This window comes from Neurospora tetrasperma, assembly GCF_000213175.1.
Source record: "Neurospora tetrasperma FGSC 2508 unplaced genomic scaffold NEUTE1scaffold_3, whole genome shotgun sequence".
Taxonomy (NCBI): Eukaryota; Fungi; Ascomycota; class Sordariomycetes; order Sordariales; family Sordariaceae; genus Neurospora; species Neurospora tetrasperma.
The window spans coordinates 1,768,617-1,783,016 of NW_009799101.1; the positions used below are offsets into that span (position 1 = coordinate 1,768,617).

The window sequence follows — 14,400 nt, forward strand, 5'->3', positions numbered from 1 at the left end:
ACAAGAATAGCATTCGAAGTTTAATCTCTACAATCCCTTCTTTCGCTATGGGCTCTTTGGCACTTGGTCTACAATTCCCCGAGTTGTCTTTTTTTTCTTTCTTCTTGGTCATATTAACACAGTCCACTCACGCAGAAGAGTTAAGACAATATCTTCATGTAAAAGCTAAAGAGCAAAAAAAAAAAAAAGATATTAAGCGCAAGTGTAGCGTAGGTAGCTTGACAAGACATGCTCACAATAAGAAGAATCTTGATAAGAAGAAGAAGAAACTAACAAACAAAAACGCCATCTTTTCTAACAACCCAAAATACTTGATGTCTTCAAGGTTGATGATATGCAATATGGATATGATGATGATAAAGTGTGAAGTTTCGGTATCATGAACAATGAAGAAAAGAACAACCGCCACCAACCGCTCTTCTCCCTCGTTCTTTCCCCCCACCCCCGAATATCTCTGCTGGCAACACACGCTCAAAACACTCGCTCACAACCATATGACTCGAGTCCCCAGTCGTAACAGAATTGCTTTTCCATACGTTCATGCCACTTTTCCTTCTCTCCTCCCACTTCCGATTTCCATTTTTTTCCCCTTTCCCATCTCGTCAACCCGCACACAGAAAGTTGCCTTCTTCCAGACCACTAGTCATCCGCCATGGCACACCAAGGATGCGCCAAAACCTCCTCGATCGTCGACCGCTGCGAGACATCGCGATCGAGCATCTTCCGAATCAAGTCAATACTCTCGTCGCTAATGACGTAGGGAACGCGCAGGTCGCGGTCCATGATCTCATCGATGCTGTAAAAGGGGTTCTCCTTGTAGATAATGGTATACAGCAAGATACCGAGGGCCCAGACATCCTGTTCCTTGCCGCCGTAGGGCTTGCCAGCGAGGACTTCGGGGGCAGCGTAATCTTGAAGTGGGTAGGGTTCAGTTAGTTTTATCAAGGACGCCTCGATTGGAAAAGATGAGAAGACAATGACTTACCAATTGTACCCACAAACACATCAAAGGGTCCGCTCTTGATGTACGCCGCACTTCCAAAGTCAATCAGCTTGATCCGGCCCTCCCCGTCCAGGATGACGTTCTCATCCTTGATGTCGCGGTGGACGACGAGTGCCTTGGTGTGCAGATGGTGGATGGCGCGTGCAACCTGTACGAAAATGCTGCGACTCTCTTGCTCGTCCATGTTGGTGCGAAGCTCAATATAGTCGAAAAGATCCATGCCGGGCAGGCCATGCGGTACCATCTCGATGTAGTAGTTGACGCTGTCCTCGAAGAAGTCCTCCATCTCAACGATATTGGGATGCCTAAATCCTTCCCTCCGCAGGAAATCGAGAACGTGGATTTCCAGAGGCACGGTGCCGAGTCTCCTGTCGCGTGTCCAGGTGTCGACGAGAATGCGTTTCTTGGTGACGTACTTCAGCACGCACTTCTTGCCGCTGTTCTTGTACCGAGCTAGCTTCACCTGACCATACGCACCCTGGCCCATGTCTTCCAGAATGACAAAGTCGTCGATTGTTTTCTTCTTTGGAATCTCCACCGTCTTGGGCGTCTGAATGTCTTCCGTCTTGGGCTCGGCGGCCTTTGGTGTGCCCGTGAGCTTGGCGGCAGCTGTCATGGCGACTTCCTTGAGCTGGCGGGTGATGAGAGAGGTTGTGGATTCCCTTCGCTGACTTGGAGTTTCGCATTCTGATTCTGAGCTGGAGTCAGAATCCATTTTCGGAGGGGTGTGGGCGGGGGTCTGTCCAGGTGAAGGTTGATGCAGTGGAGTTGCTGTTCCAGATAACAAGGGCGATGCAAAACCAGGATTACTTTTGGTTGCGTGAAGGTGCCGTGAATATGTGATCCACAGAGCATAAACAAGTTCGGACTGAGAGACGGTGAAACTGTCCGTCATGTCCGCACCGGACACTGATTCTTCATCCTCGCTTTCTTCGGCGATTGCTTGATTCGATATCTGTGTTTGCTTTTCGCTCTTAACAACCCGCATTTGGATATCGATCTTGAGCTCAGACCCATCACGATGCTTCGCAGGCAGGCCTTCGGGGCGCAATAGACTTGTTGCAGCATCCGGGCGTCCTTCTTTCAATGCGAGGAACGCTGCAGCCTTTCGGAAGGAGTGTTCGGGTATGACGATACCGTCTACCAGGTCAATGCCGTCTTCGTCTTTCAGAATGCGTATCACACCTGCAAAGTCCGGAACGAGATGACTGATAGGCAACCCATCGGGCTTTTCGTGGCCGAAGAGTGCACCGCAGAAGACCGAATTAGAGCTCTTGATGGTAAAGGTCTGAGGACAGACAACCACAATACCGGCGATATGCGGGAAACTTGCTACTCGCAGTTCGGACTGACCCCTGACTTGGTCGATTGTTGCTGGAATATTGATTCGGTCAGAGTTGCGGCAAGTATAGTATCTTCGCTTCGCAATCTGTGCGTAATCGATCTCTCCAGTACGTGGGTCAAACCCTTGACGGGGAATGCGAGGTATTAGTTTGCCAACATCCATGCCAGGCTTCAAGTTCTCATCGCCCCAAATTGGACCGAGAGCTCCAGAAAGCTTGAGGACGACACCCTCCTCATCCAGCGTCAGATACGCAACGTCCTCATGGATCTCTTCAAGGACCCAAATGAGACCGACTTTTTTCTCCTTGACCCAAAGGCTGGCCGATCCCGTCGCGCCATTGCGTTTCTGTACATCTGGTTAGTGCTAAACTTCAGGTAACTTTGCATAATGCCAGAACTCACCTGGATTGGAACCACGTCGCCGCAAAGCAGTACGCCTCTTGATTGGGTAGCAGGGTGGTGTCCTTGTCCTGGCTTTGGTGGTTTCGGGTCGCCGTTATGAATCGTCGCTGCTCTCCTACCGGCGTTGCTTTTTGGGGGTTGGTTTCGGGAGTTTGGCTTGCTCAGAAGCTTTGCGGTTATTCCTCCGCCACGAGATCCTAGGATACTTGACATGGGCGGATTTGAGACTGGCTTAGCAATCTCACTCTCCGATCCGTCACCGGCATCGTCGGATGATCCCTGGAGCAGCTTTCGTTCCAGCCATGCCCTCCTTTCCTCCTGTACAACTTCCAGAATTCCCATCTTCCTAACTTCGGCCTTGGTGACTCCAAACAGAAGGCATGCAAGATCGTTGGCAGCGAGAATCGTCCAAGGGGGCTTTGATTCTGTAGTAAAGATGGCCTGGGCAGCGGGTGCCCACCTTGTTGAGTGACCATGGACGGCGGATGAAACTGCAGGTGGCTGACTCGAAACGCTCGAGAATGACTGTCGGGCAGGGGAAGGCAGGTGGTCTTGTGGGCCAGAGTCAACGGCCAGAAAAGGTGTCGCCATGACATCCATGAGCTTCTGCTGCATCTGCGCATGCTCCGTATCAGTCATGGTTCGCTTCAAGAAGCCTGGACGCAGAGAGGTTGAGGGCGATGTCTGCGCAGTAGTACCGCTCTCGTTGGTCGTACTCCTGGATGAGTGTTCGGAGTCGTTGCCGAGGCTGAACTTTGCTGGTCGAGATGTGTCGGTTTCCTTTTGGGGTTTTGTCGCTCCAATGGTCTTCTGAGAGGCCGGTGATTCTGGCGCTATACTTTCGTCGTCCTCGAGTGGCTCTGGACTTGCGCTCCTGGGTACCATAAACTGTTTGTCGAATATATTTTCTCCTGACAGCTCGGCCGGTCCGGTAAGAGGCCCCGTAGACAAAGTGACATCACCATTAGGGAGACTCCCAGCTCCCACCAACTGTGCCCGTGCCAACAAGTCCAACACGTTTTGAGTCTCAACGTCGCCTGATATCCGTGCTTGCACACTCGCAAGAGCCACGTTGGCGGTATTAGATGCCACTGACCAACCCATCCGATCCTTCATAAACTCGATAGACCTCTTTAAGACGTTCTGGCGGTTGTGAATCAAGTCTTCCGACTGGTGGGCGAAGGAGAAGGAGTGAAGGGATTCGGAGGGAAAGCGGCTGAGGTCTTCGGTGAAGGCTATGCTTGGCGAATTGGGGACCGATGATAAGGGTATCGAGTTGCTGTGCACATCCAGCATAGTTGTGAGGGAGGCAGATCTGGTAATGGCCGACCCAAAGGAAGGTTTCCGACTGCCGGGTGCTGATGGCAGAGTGCCGGTACGGAGGGGAAGTGGTTGCTGTCGGATGCGTCGCAAACCGGAGAGGCCCAGACCGTGGTCGTGGTCGGTCATGACAGAACTTCTAAGGAAGGGAGAGGAAGTCAGCAACTAGGCTTGCAGGATGCGAGATATAGACGGGCGGTGGGGGGCCGAGTCAGATTGTGCGACTGTGCATCCGCAAACCGGTGAATGTGAGACAAGCAGAAGGGCTTCCAGGTCCGGAGCAGCCTTGCGGCCTTGGGAACCTTATGTTGACTCCCTTGCAACCATGTAGTAAACATTTGCTAACCTTGCCATGGCATCGTACTCAACGGCAGCCGGGCCGGCATCGAAGGAGAAGCGTAGACGCGCCTTTTCGGAACTGTCATTTGTTACGCTAAGGTTCCCGGTACTCTTGTTCTTGGGCAGATGCAGGGCGGGCGACACTGACAGAGAGGCTGACCGGGCTTGCCCCTCCGCATCGTGTCGTTGTCTTTCTTCGCCTGCGATCAATGGCACGACAAGTGTCAGTACAGTTTGCGCTGCAAATCAATTGTTGAGAGTAGAAGCAGTGGTTGGCTGAATGTGATGTCCGGGCAGGGCCGTACGGGGATCAGACTGAAGGATGACGGGCACATGCATGATGATGATGGGACGGAGAGTAGTTCGCGGGGAGGGGGGGCAGAGCCAGAACCCACCATTCTCCGGGTTTCCACCATATATCCCGAGCATAATTGAGCAACACGCTTGTGAACCGGGGGTACGCCAAGTTCAAGCTAGACGATGCGGCGCAAGGAGTTGTCGCGTCCTTGCTGATTCTTTCACCCCGAGGGATCAAGAAAAGCAACAAAGCAGCCGGGTGTTGCGAAGGTGTGTTCGGTCGGGCTTTTTCAGGACTCGCAGGTCAGGCGGGCGGGGCTGCGTGCAAATCGAAGTCGAGAAAAGCTCTGTCGGGGGTGCTCCGCCTGCGCGTCGTAGGTAGTGTGGTCGGGAACGTCTTTGGTGGGAGTTTGATGTTCTGCGATGCGAAGCAAGGACTGGAGAAGAGGCGGGGAGTCTGGATCGAAATAGCCACTCGATCCGAACTCCAACTCGGTCTCTAATATCCAGTTGGCGATAATCGGATGGACAATACGTAAGTCGAGTGAGTGGATGCGCAAGCGAAGCAGCCGGACGGAACGGTTGGGCTAGGCCAATGCGACCTTCTGGACGGAGGCGTTGCTGCCCCAAGAGTTGGACGGGACGGGAGTGTCTGGCGTATGATGGGCGAGGAGCTCGCTGTGGTTGGGGCGAGTGTCCGGCTCCAGGCTGGAATGCTATGATGGGATCGTAAATGTCGGGAAGAGGCGTCCGGGTGGTTTGGAGGGTTGGGCGAAAGTATAGAGGCGGACGGTAGGTAGAATGGTTCGTTTAAGGGTGATGGCAGCGGGAGGCGGGACCGTGACCGTTGCCGTGGATTTCCAGGTATGATGGGAGAACGGACCGACCCACGGGCAAGTTCCAAACAACCCGCCCGACTCGAACAAGTGACGACCAGTTCGTCGATGTGTGATGCACACAGCCTACTAGTAGCCCGGGATTCCACTTGTACTGAATGGGGGCCCCGTCAACACGCCAAGAACAGGGGCACCCAAAAAAAAAAAAAAAAAAAAAAAGACACCGCGGCGCTGGCCAGCTACCTCGGCGACTGGAGCTTGTTAGTGCGGACCACAACTTAACTATGCCGTAATCATACACGCACGTAAACAGCTTGGTACACTAGAGGTAGAGGTATATAGCAGTGTGATCTCTCATAAGCTAACAAGATGCTTTCTCTTCCGTCCTTGGTCGGACAAGCTTGTCGAGATAGATCGATAGAGGTAACGTCTAGACCGTCCTATGTAGGAGCGTTTTCCGGCCTACCAATTGGGATCATGACTGATACCTAGAGGTAGTTGGTGTCTTGCATCGATCCAAGCTCCAGACTCGAGAGAGTGCCCGGATCCGTTGGGCTGCACTGATGGCGCAACTGCGACGAGTGTGTAGAGGTAGCTACGAGCTGGCGCTGGTGGTTCTCTCCCTTTCGGGTTGCAACTTCACGGAGACAGATATAAAGAGACCAATACCGCAAGACCCAACTCGAAGCGTTGTGGGGTTGGCTTTGGATGCTTTCCTTTCCACTTCTTGCTACACAGCAACAAGACGAGAGGCTTTGAAAGTCACAATGCCGTACGTTCCTTTATTTTCGTTCAAATTTTTAATTTTTTTTGGTTTTTTTTTGACTTGAAGTTTTTGACTTGTCACGATTCCCAGACCGAACCCGCCGTTATCCTTTAGCGGCAGTACAAACTGGAGGCTACGCAATGCAAGGCATGACAACCTGGACGCCCCAAAATGGAGAAGAATCTCAACACAAGAGGGTCCCGTTCAACCCATCATCCATGGCGGTCCATGACCGCCCACGCGGTGCTGGGATACTGTGTTGTCTAACACGGTCCTCACCTTATCACTGCAGCGATGGAACACAACCGGGCCCATTCTTGGGCTGCCAGGCATGAACATGTGCTTCTTTGGCCTTGGCTTGGACAAATGAGGCTTCTGTGTTTCCAGTGCGTGATATTTCTGATATCTCGATTTGTTGGCTTGATTTGAGGACATGTGAGAGATATTCGGGAAACTGAAATTGGACGTTTCTGTGGTGCGCAACTTGGGCGCGGTCGATAGCCACACTGTGTGTTCGCCTCAGATCAAACTAAAATCTTGATAAAGCTCACTTTCTTCAATTGGGACGGGGTACCACCACTCATCAAATTACACTACACTACATGTTTACAACTCAAGTTCCATGCTTATTGGTTTTCATCACTTTTAGGAAAAAGCAGAGCTCTCGATCTTGTGTGTGACCATTTTCCATCAGACCATTGACCTAGATTGACATTCAAGATTTCTCGTCTGTGCAATAACAAAGACGTCGAATACCCCTGAAGTGTCCATCGCCCTGGAGCTCCGATTTGTGTCCTTCATTCGGGCTTCAGGGGGAACCCAACAATAGAAGAGCCTCGGCGCATCTCAGCATTGCCTCAGAATGAGATTGATCGACAAAGCCAAAACACGGCACACGCAAGACATGACGAGGCAAGATCACCCACCCACGCTTCAGCAAACACACTCTTTACCTTGATTGTCCTAAGCACGTGGGAAGATGAGCGAGTTTTAGAACACCAATCTGTCAGTGCAGACCCCCGTTTTCTCGCCGAGGTTGATGGCTTCAGGTGTTATTTCGGCGGATGGTCCACCTTGACTATTTGCGCTATGAAGGCATGGCAGCGCTCCTATATATGTGTGGTCGAATTCGACCTGTTGTTGAAAAGATTTTGAGACTTCTCATGTCCATTGTTGGGTTCTAGACAAGAGCGGGCGGAACTTGGCGGGCGAGTACTTTTTGATACCGTATTTCGGGTCAACTCCAACCGGCGGGTCTCTACTATCGGCACAATAGCGCCCGCGGAATCCCGGTTCGGGAGACGGATGGGACGACTGCAACTTGGGACTGAACGGGCATCCATCCGGACGGTTCATCGGGAACCGAAATCCGGATGACCCCCGCATTTGCCCTTGGTATCATCCGCACTTTGCTCCTCCAACGTTTTTTCTAAATCCATCCCCACGTTGCTGCGCGAGCCCGGCAGCCCGTGTAAGTCGGCGGCTTGGCGGGATTGTGGAATGACGGGCCGGTATCTCTCGAACGACCTCGAAACAAAATCCGAGATGGGACCTGAAGCGCACATATTGCGATCGCCGACATTTCAATCAGTTGTCGTCACCTTAAACTACCCCAGGCTCGCCAGATCCGGTTGGCAAGCAGAAATCCTCAATCCTGAAACGTGATCTGCTTTGCGTAAAAGGGAGGGTCAGCTGAAGAGGGAATAGTCTTGATTGATATTGTTCACGCCCCGTGCTCAATTATGGTTACTGTCGTCGTCTATCTATTTACACCACGATCAGCAACGTCGAGTGTCGTGTGACAACTTGAAAAGAGATTCCACCTGACCCGTTGTCGGGCATCCAACAGCCCAGCCCTATGGCTGTTTGCATGCCGGTTCACGGTATTCAAGACCGTCACGGGAACGGAAGTCTGTGTTTTCGAGAAACCTCTACCCCATGTTCGACGTTATTGTGTAAACTTTGTGGATTGTAAACAGTCAGCATAGCATACACTTCAGGGAACGCCCCGATGTAAGAAGCTGATGCTCTGCAATGTGTGAACCACGCATCGAGTTTTACTGTGTGTACATAGATGCTAGAAGCGTGTTGTTGTACCTATTCCGAGCAGTAAGTAGTGTAGGCAAGCAGGCAATTGACGATGCGTATGCTAAAAAAATGTAGGTCGGCGGTGCGTCAAGGAGCACTATATCGCATGTCCTTTTCTCTTCGACGGTGCCGGAATAAATAGACTTGACCGTTGGAGGATCGGCATCAATCTCTGGCTTCGATAATTCAAGCTTCGAGCTAAAGTGATTGCGATGCTGACGATGGAGTTGGTTTCGAGCTCCAAAGCTTCGACGACGGGAAAAAGAAACGTCAAAGAACGCAGGCAATGCCCCACTATCACTGCCACCATCAAGGGTCCCCGGATTCTGGACGCTCCTGGCTTTTCGCCTCAGTGGGGTACGCTGAGCGCATACAGTGGGGACTGCACGGCGGAGCGGGGCATTGCTGATCGACTGAAATCGTCGGTTTCTCTTTCCATTTCTGCCAAACATTAACATTTTCGTCGGATGTCAGGGTGAGGAGGAGTTTTCATCTCACCAAACAGCTACACCTTTGCCGGCATTTGAAAGGTTAACGCGTTGAACTGCAAAGTAGCGATAACTCTATTTTCCGTACAAAAGATGGCTACTTTGCCCACCTTCAATTCCATGAATATTGTATGGTGGCGGTACCACACTAACGACTCACATGCCGGCAGAAGTGTGTACACTACACAGAAAGCTTCGGTTTGGCTTATGAACCTAAGTATGTATTCCGGGTTCAACAAGCACGAGTGGCTTGACAGGACAAGCACAACGTAAAAGAAACCTAACGGGATTACACAGGAACAAGGCAACACAAAGACACCCAACTTCAAAGAGGTTCCATATGTGCAAAGAATGATTGGGTCGGGTCGTCAGAAGGCTCGGTCAAATGTTCCAAAGCGAGGGACGGGAAGTGGGAGTGATTAGCCGCCAGCCATGGAGGTGGGATGGTCAGCAGCGCTTTGTGCGTGCCCTCGAGGCGTTGCAAGACCCCTTGGACCCCTAAAAACTAGCAAGCGACCAGGTGGCACGCCGGCATGATCAAATGCGGTCCGTCCAGGAGAAAGCCATCTAATCCAGACAATGGGGATTCCCGTCTGGCATGTCCGATATGGAACAGGACTGGACCTAGTAAGTATTCGGCCTGGATCCCACACCATCTTCGGCCATTCAGCCATTGCCCGCCTGCCCGGCCTCGATAATGGAACCCACCTCAGCCCGCCCTCGCCGCCCGCTATCCCCGTCTGTCAGATCAATGGCTCCATGCCTCGTGTTTGTGCTGTCTGTCCCCCAGTCTGCTCCCTTGACAAGCCTAGAGGCAAAAGGTAGAATATGTACATAGTACACTACCAAGCACAGGCGTGACATGTCAACGGCATGCTGCCGGTCTCGGTGATTCTCTTGAGCCCGGTTGCTAGCTGTTTCTCTCCTCCATCATCATGCACACCACCTGGGGCTTCCCATCTTCAATCGGCCACTCACCTCAAGGCCCCCACCTCGGCCAGCCAGTGCTGCCTTTCACACATCCCCAGTCCGCTCAGCTGGCTGCCCAATATGCGATAAGGGACCTCATCCTAGCTATGTCGTGTCACCCGGAAAAATAACCGCAAGACCCTCCTGCCTTTCACGGCTGTCCATCCGTATCATAGGAAACCACGTCTTCTTATTTTCCCTCTCACCTTCGCTAGCGTGGGATATCGTAGCCCGGTGTCATCTGCTGGATCCAAGCAGCTCGCTTTATCGATGTCAGCTTACATCTCTTATCTTGCCCTTCACATCCCCAAGATCGCCTGGTCTTCATTCCTCATGAAATTCTCTTTTCTTTCATCTTCCTACCCATACCCAAGAAACAGTTCCAGCTTACACGTGTAAGCGGAGTGGAAACGAACTAAACGAGGCCGGTACGACAACAACGAATCAACCGTTGACTGGCTGCTGTTCGAATATCACTACAGCTCACGGCGGAACTACCGACAACTACGTACAAACAGTTTCGGTAGGCTTATACAAGAGGGAAACACCTCAAGTGCGGAATCCGAAAAGGCTGGGCTCGACATTCACAGGTCCCGATATCCCGACCTTCCCTCTCATCCCCAACAGACAATACCCCTGAAAGGCCCCCTCTCGCCCCTCCCCGCACTGTTGATCTTCGAGCGGACGGCCGAGCTGTGCGGGTTTGGAAGCAGAAGCCAGCGAAATTTTCTGGGGCCCTGCTCTGGAACACCTCGAGAACACTTCCCGTCACCGATGTGCCGACCCTCCGCCTCTTCCTTGCACATTTGATGGGTTTATAGGCAGAGCCGTGCTCTCCGTGGTCTCGAAGGTGTGCTCCTCGTTCGCTCATCGCTGGGCTTCTTTCCGTTCTTTGTTAGACCCCGTTTGTCCCGAGCCCCTGGTCACCTTGCTTTTGTTGTCTGTTCAGGCCATCGATTGGTTCTCATTTGTCAGTGTCCCTTACTCGCTCTGTCCGCCAGGCTGTCCAGAACCCCACACACCATCACCATCGTGGGGAGACGAGCACATTCTTTGAAGTTTGGGTGTCTACTCGATAGCGCCACCACTCGCCTTGCTCATCTCCACTGCTGGAAACATTTCTCGGTCTGTCGGTACCCAGTCCAGTTAAAGGGCAGATAAACACCGATTCATATCAGTGCCCTTTTTGAGTATTTCCCCGAGTACATCGGGCCGGTTTCGATCACTTACACGGAGAACTTGCGGCAACCAACCACACTCGTTGCAACCATGGATTCACAGCTAAGCAGGCCGACAACGCCCATATCGGCCAGCAATGGCATACTTGAAAATGGAGAAGTGATGAGGGCAAGGAGCAAGGGACGCGAGAAACTGCTCCGAGGTCTCCAGCGTATCTCATCATCACCGGCCTTGGCTCCTTTTCAACGCCAAAGGTCATCGAGCAGTCCCTACCACGGCCATAGCAATCTGTCATGCGTTAGTCTGGCTACGCCCAATGCGCCATCTCCCTTTGGTCAGACCAGCATCAGTTCTTCATACTTCTCTCACGGAGCGTCCACGGCTTCTTCCAGCGTTCCTTCTACGGCTCCGACCACCCCGGGCTTCGAGTCGCCCGGTTGCAATGTTTCGGATCCCATGCTGGCGGTCCGCAAAGTTGGCCATCCCATTCATGCGACGACTTCGATCGCCTTACCTCGTCACAAGAAAAAGTTGACTACATTCAACCTTTGGGCCAACATGCCGCATGAAATCAGAATCCATGTTCTCTCGTTTCTCACCCCCAAGGAGCTGGTTCGCACATCGCGTGTCAGCAAGGACTTGTATAATATGTGCTATGACGGGCAACTCTGGACCAGATGTGACGCCTCGGAGTTCTACCAACAGATACCAGCCGAGGCACTAGCCCAAATCATTGTATCAGCGGGCTCATTCATTAAGGATCTCAACCTTCGAGGATGTGTGCAGTTGGAGCACCACAGACGCGCAGAGATGGTGGTGAAAGCTTCTCGCAATCTGGTCAATGCTACCCTGGAAGGTTGCCGAAACCTACAACGGCAGACACTGCACGATTTGATCAAGAGGAACAACAGACTTGTCAACCTCAATCTTACAGGCTTGCCAGCCGTCTGCAACACAACCCTGAGACTTATTGCCGAGTCCTGCCCGCAGTTGGAGATGCTGAACGTCTCATGGTGCAAACACATGGATGCTAAGGCCATCCAAACCGTGTTGGAAGGATGCCCGAAGCTCAAAGACCTGCGAGTCGGTGAGGTCAAGGGATTCAAGGACCTGGAAGTCGCAAAATCCATCTTTACCACCAACAACCTCGAACGCCTCGTTCTAGCAGGGTGCGAAGATCTGAGTGACGCCGCGCTACAAGTCATGATGCACGGGGTGGATCCCGAAATCGACGTTCTCACAAACACGCCTATGGTGCCACCTCGAAAACTTCGTCACCTCGATCTTTCCCGATGCAATCGTCTCACCAGCCAGGGCGTTCAAGCCCTAGGCCACCTGGTTCCAGAGCTCGAAGGTCTAATCCTCTCCGGTATCACGACCCTGACCGACTCGGCAGTGGAACCGATCCTGGCGTCTGCTCCCCGTCTTACGCACCTTGAACTCGAAGACCTCGGGGAATTAACCAACTCTCTTTTGTCCGAACACCTCGCCAAAGCTCCCTGCGCGAGCAAGCTCGAACACCTCAGCATTGGCTACTGCGGTAATCTAGGCGACACGGGCATGCTACCCGTCTTCCGCGCTTGCACATCTCTCCGCAGCGTGATTATGGATAACACGCGCATCAGCGATTTGGTCCTGGCCGAAGCAGCTTCTATGGTCCGTCAGCGCGCGATGGACGTCAGGCGTCGGGCCATCTCTCTCAGCCCTCAGGAGGTCTCAGGCTTGCCAAATGTCACTCTACACTTGACCGTCTACGACTGCGGCAACGTCACCTGGACTGGAATCCGCGAAGTCCTCAGCCGAAACACCGAACCCATGAAGATTTCTGTTCCTGCCACTGGTACCCCCTCCATCACCCTTACTGAGGAACCATCATCATCCGACCTTACAACCTCCATGTTCGACACCGACAACAAATCCGGCACCGCCACCACCACGCCCATCAACCCCTCTCCCACCACAAGCACAACCGTCGGTACCACCACCTATTCCTGCCCGCCCACGGAAACAATTGCCCTAAAATGCTACTACGGCTGGCAACAAACCGTAGACGAGCACACCAAGCGCGTGCTTCGCGGGTCCTTTCCCTCGGCTCGCCGTCTTGAAGCCAAGTGGGCGCAGTATATGCAAGCCGAGGAAGAGGAGCGGGCGGGCGGGGACGGTGCTGGAAGGAGGAGACGCAGGAGAAGAGCGAGGGAGGCCGCGATGGTGCATGCTAACGAGGAGGGTTTGGGCCATCTAGGTGAGGATGATGAGGATGTTTGGGGGGCTGGAGGTGGTGACGAAGGGATGGGAGTGGCAGGAGGGAGGAGGAGGGCTAGGACTGCTGTTTGTGTTGTTATGTGATTCTTGTGATTTTGGGTGGTTGTACAAGGAGTACGTGATGTTTCTCGTGGTTTGCGTTGGGGCCTTTTTAGAGGCCTATCGATGTGGGTTCATATATAAGAAGCGTGTTTTTGTGGCATTTTGTGGGCATGGGATGCATATGAGTTCGGGCATGGTCGAGGCGTTTCTTAAAGGGTACAGGAGACTTGGATTCGGTTTCGTAGGACCGAAATACACAGTAAGAGGGTTTAAAGAGAGTGTCGGGGGGGGGGGGGGGGAGAGAAAAAGAGACAGGAAACAAGAAGAAGCTGGCGCCAAGACCTTTTCGGGACAGGTTACGCGGGTTGAACAATATTCGTGTTTTCTCGGGATTTATTCGTTATTCAACCTATTCTTTTCGTCTTCATCCTTTGCTTGATCATTATCATAACGGTCACTTCAAGCACTTGCCGTCCTTCTAGCGTATCTGTCAGTTGCTTTCCTGTATTCATAGAATAGCAGTCGTTTTGCTGTACGCATATGAAGATCTGCTTAAGAAGAAGAATAGTTTATTCCTAGGATCCAGACGTCTCATGTGAACTTATCCACCATTGTCTGTCGGAAGTTCGTTCCTGTACCAGGACACTCGCCGGTAACTCAATTACCTCATTACTACATGCCGAGCAAAGCTTCTTAACCCTCCAAGGCCTCTTTCGAACCACACACGTTCAAATACCACACATCTGTTCATCTGCCGTGGCAGCCGCTCAGGATCACAATCCTCGTCCTACTTCCCTTGCCCGCTCGTCGGCTGCCTACGGCTGCAGAATCGAGTCGCACAGCATATGTCCGTTCTTCCTGATTGCGGAGAGAAATCGAGATAATGTCCTGTCGTTTTGTTGACAGGCGGGCCCATTGTGACTATGGAACTCATTGTTGATGATCGAGGAGGCTTCGAGACGAGTAATCCTCTCACATAAACAACACGCGAGTAGAACATGAAGGAATTAGAAGGAAAATGACAACAGCACCAACAAGACCACCACTACAGCGAACTGGAGGACA

General features: G+C 52.4%; 2 protein-coding genes across 2 annotated transcripts; one reads left to right on the forward strand and one right to left on the reverse strand.

The window, feature by feature from the left end:
- Positions 1 to 270: 270 nt before the first annotated feature.
- Positions 271 to 4,920, reverse strand: NEUTE1DRAFT_62730 (uncharacterized protein; the record flags this gene model as incomplete). The annotated part of the gene is made up of 5 exons (XM_009852453.1): positions 271 to 911; positions 986 to 2,693; positions 2,750 to 4,208; positions 4,416 to 4,608; positions 4,804 to 4,920. 5 exons carry the CDS (start codon positions 4,835 to 4,837, stop codon positions 640 to 642), a joined length of 3,666 nt encoding a protein of 1,221 aa, XP_009850755.1.
- Positions 4,921 to 11,030: 6,110 nt separating this feature from the next.
- NEUTE1DRAFT_122042 (uncharacterized protein) lies at positions 11,031 to 13,377 on the forward strand (the record flags this gene model as incomplete). The annotated part of the gene is made up of 1 exon (XM_009852454.1): positions 11,031 to 13,377. The coding sequence occupies one exon, from the start codon at positions 11,122 to 11,124 to the stop codon at positions 13,375 to 13,377; it is 2,256 nt and encodes a 751-aa protein (XP_009850756.1).
- Positions 13,378 to 14,400: the final 1,023 nt, after the last annotated feature.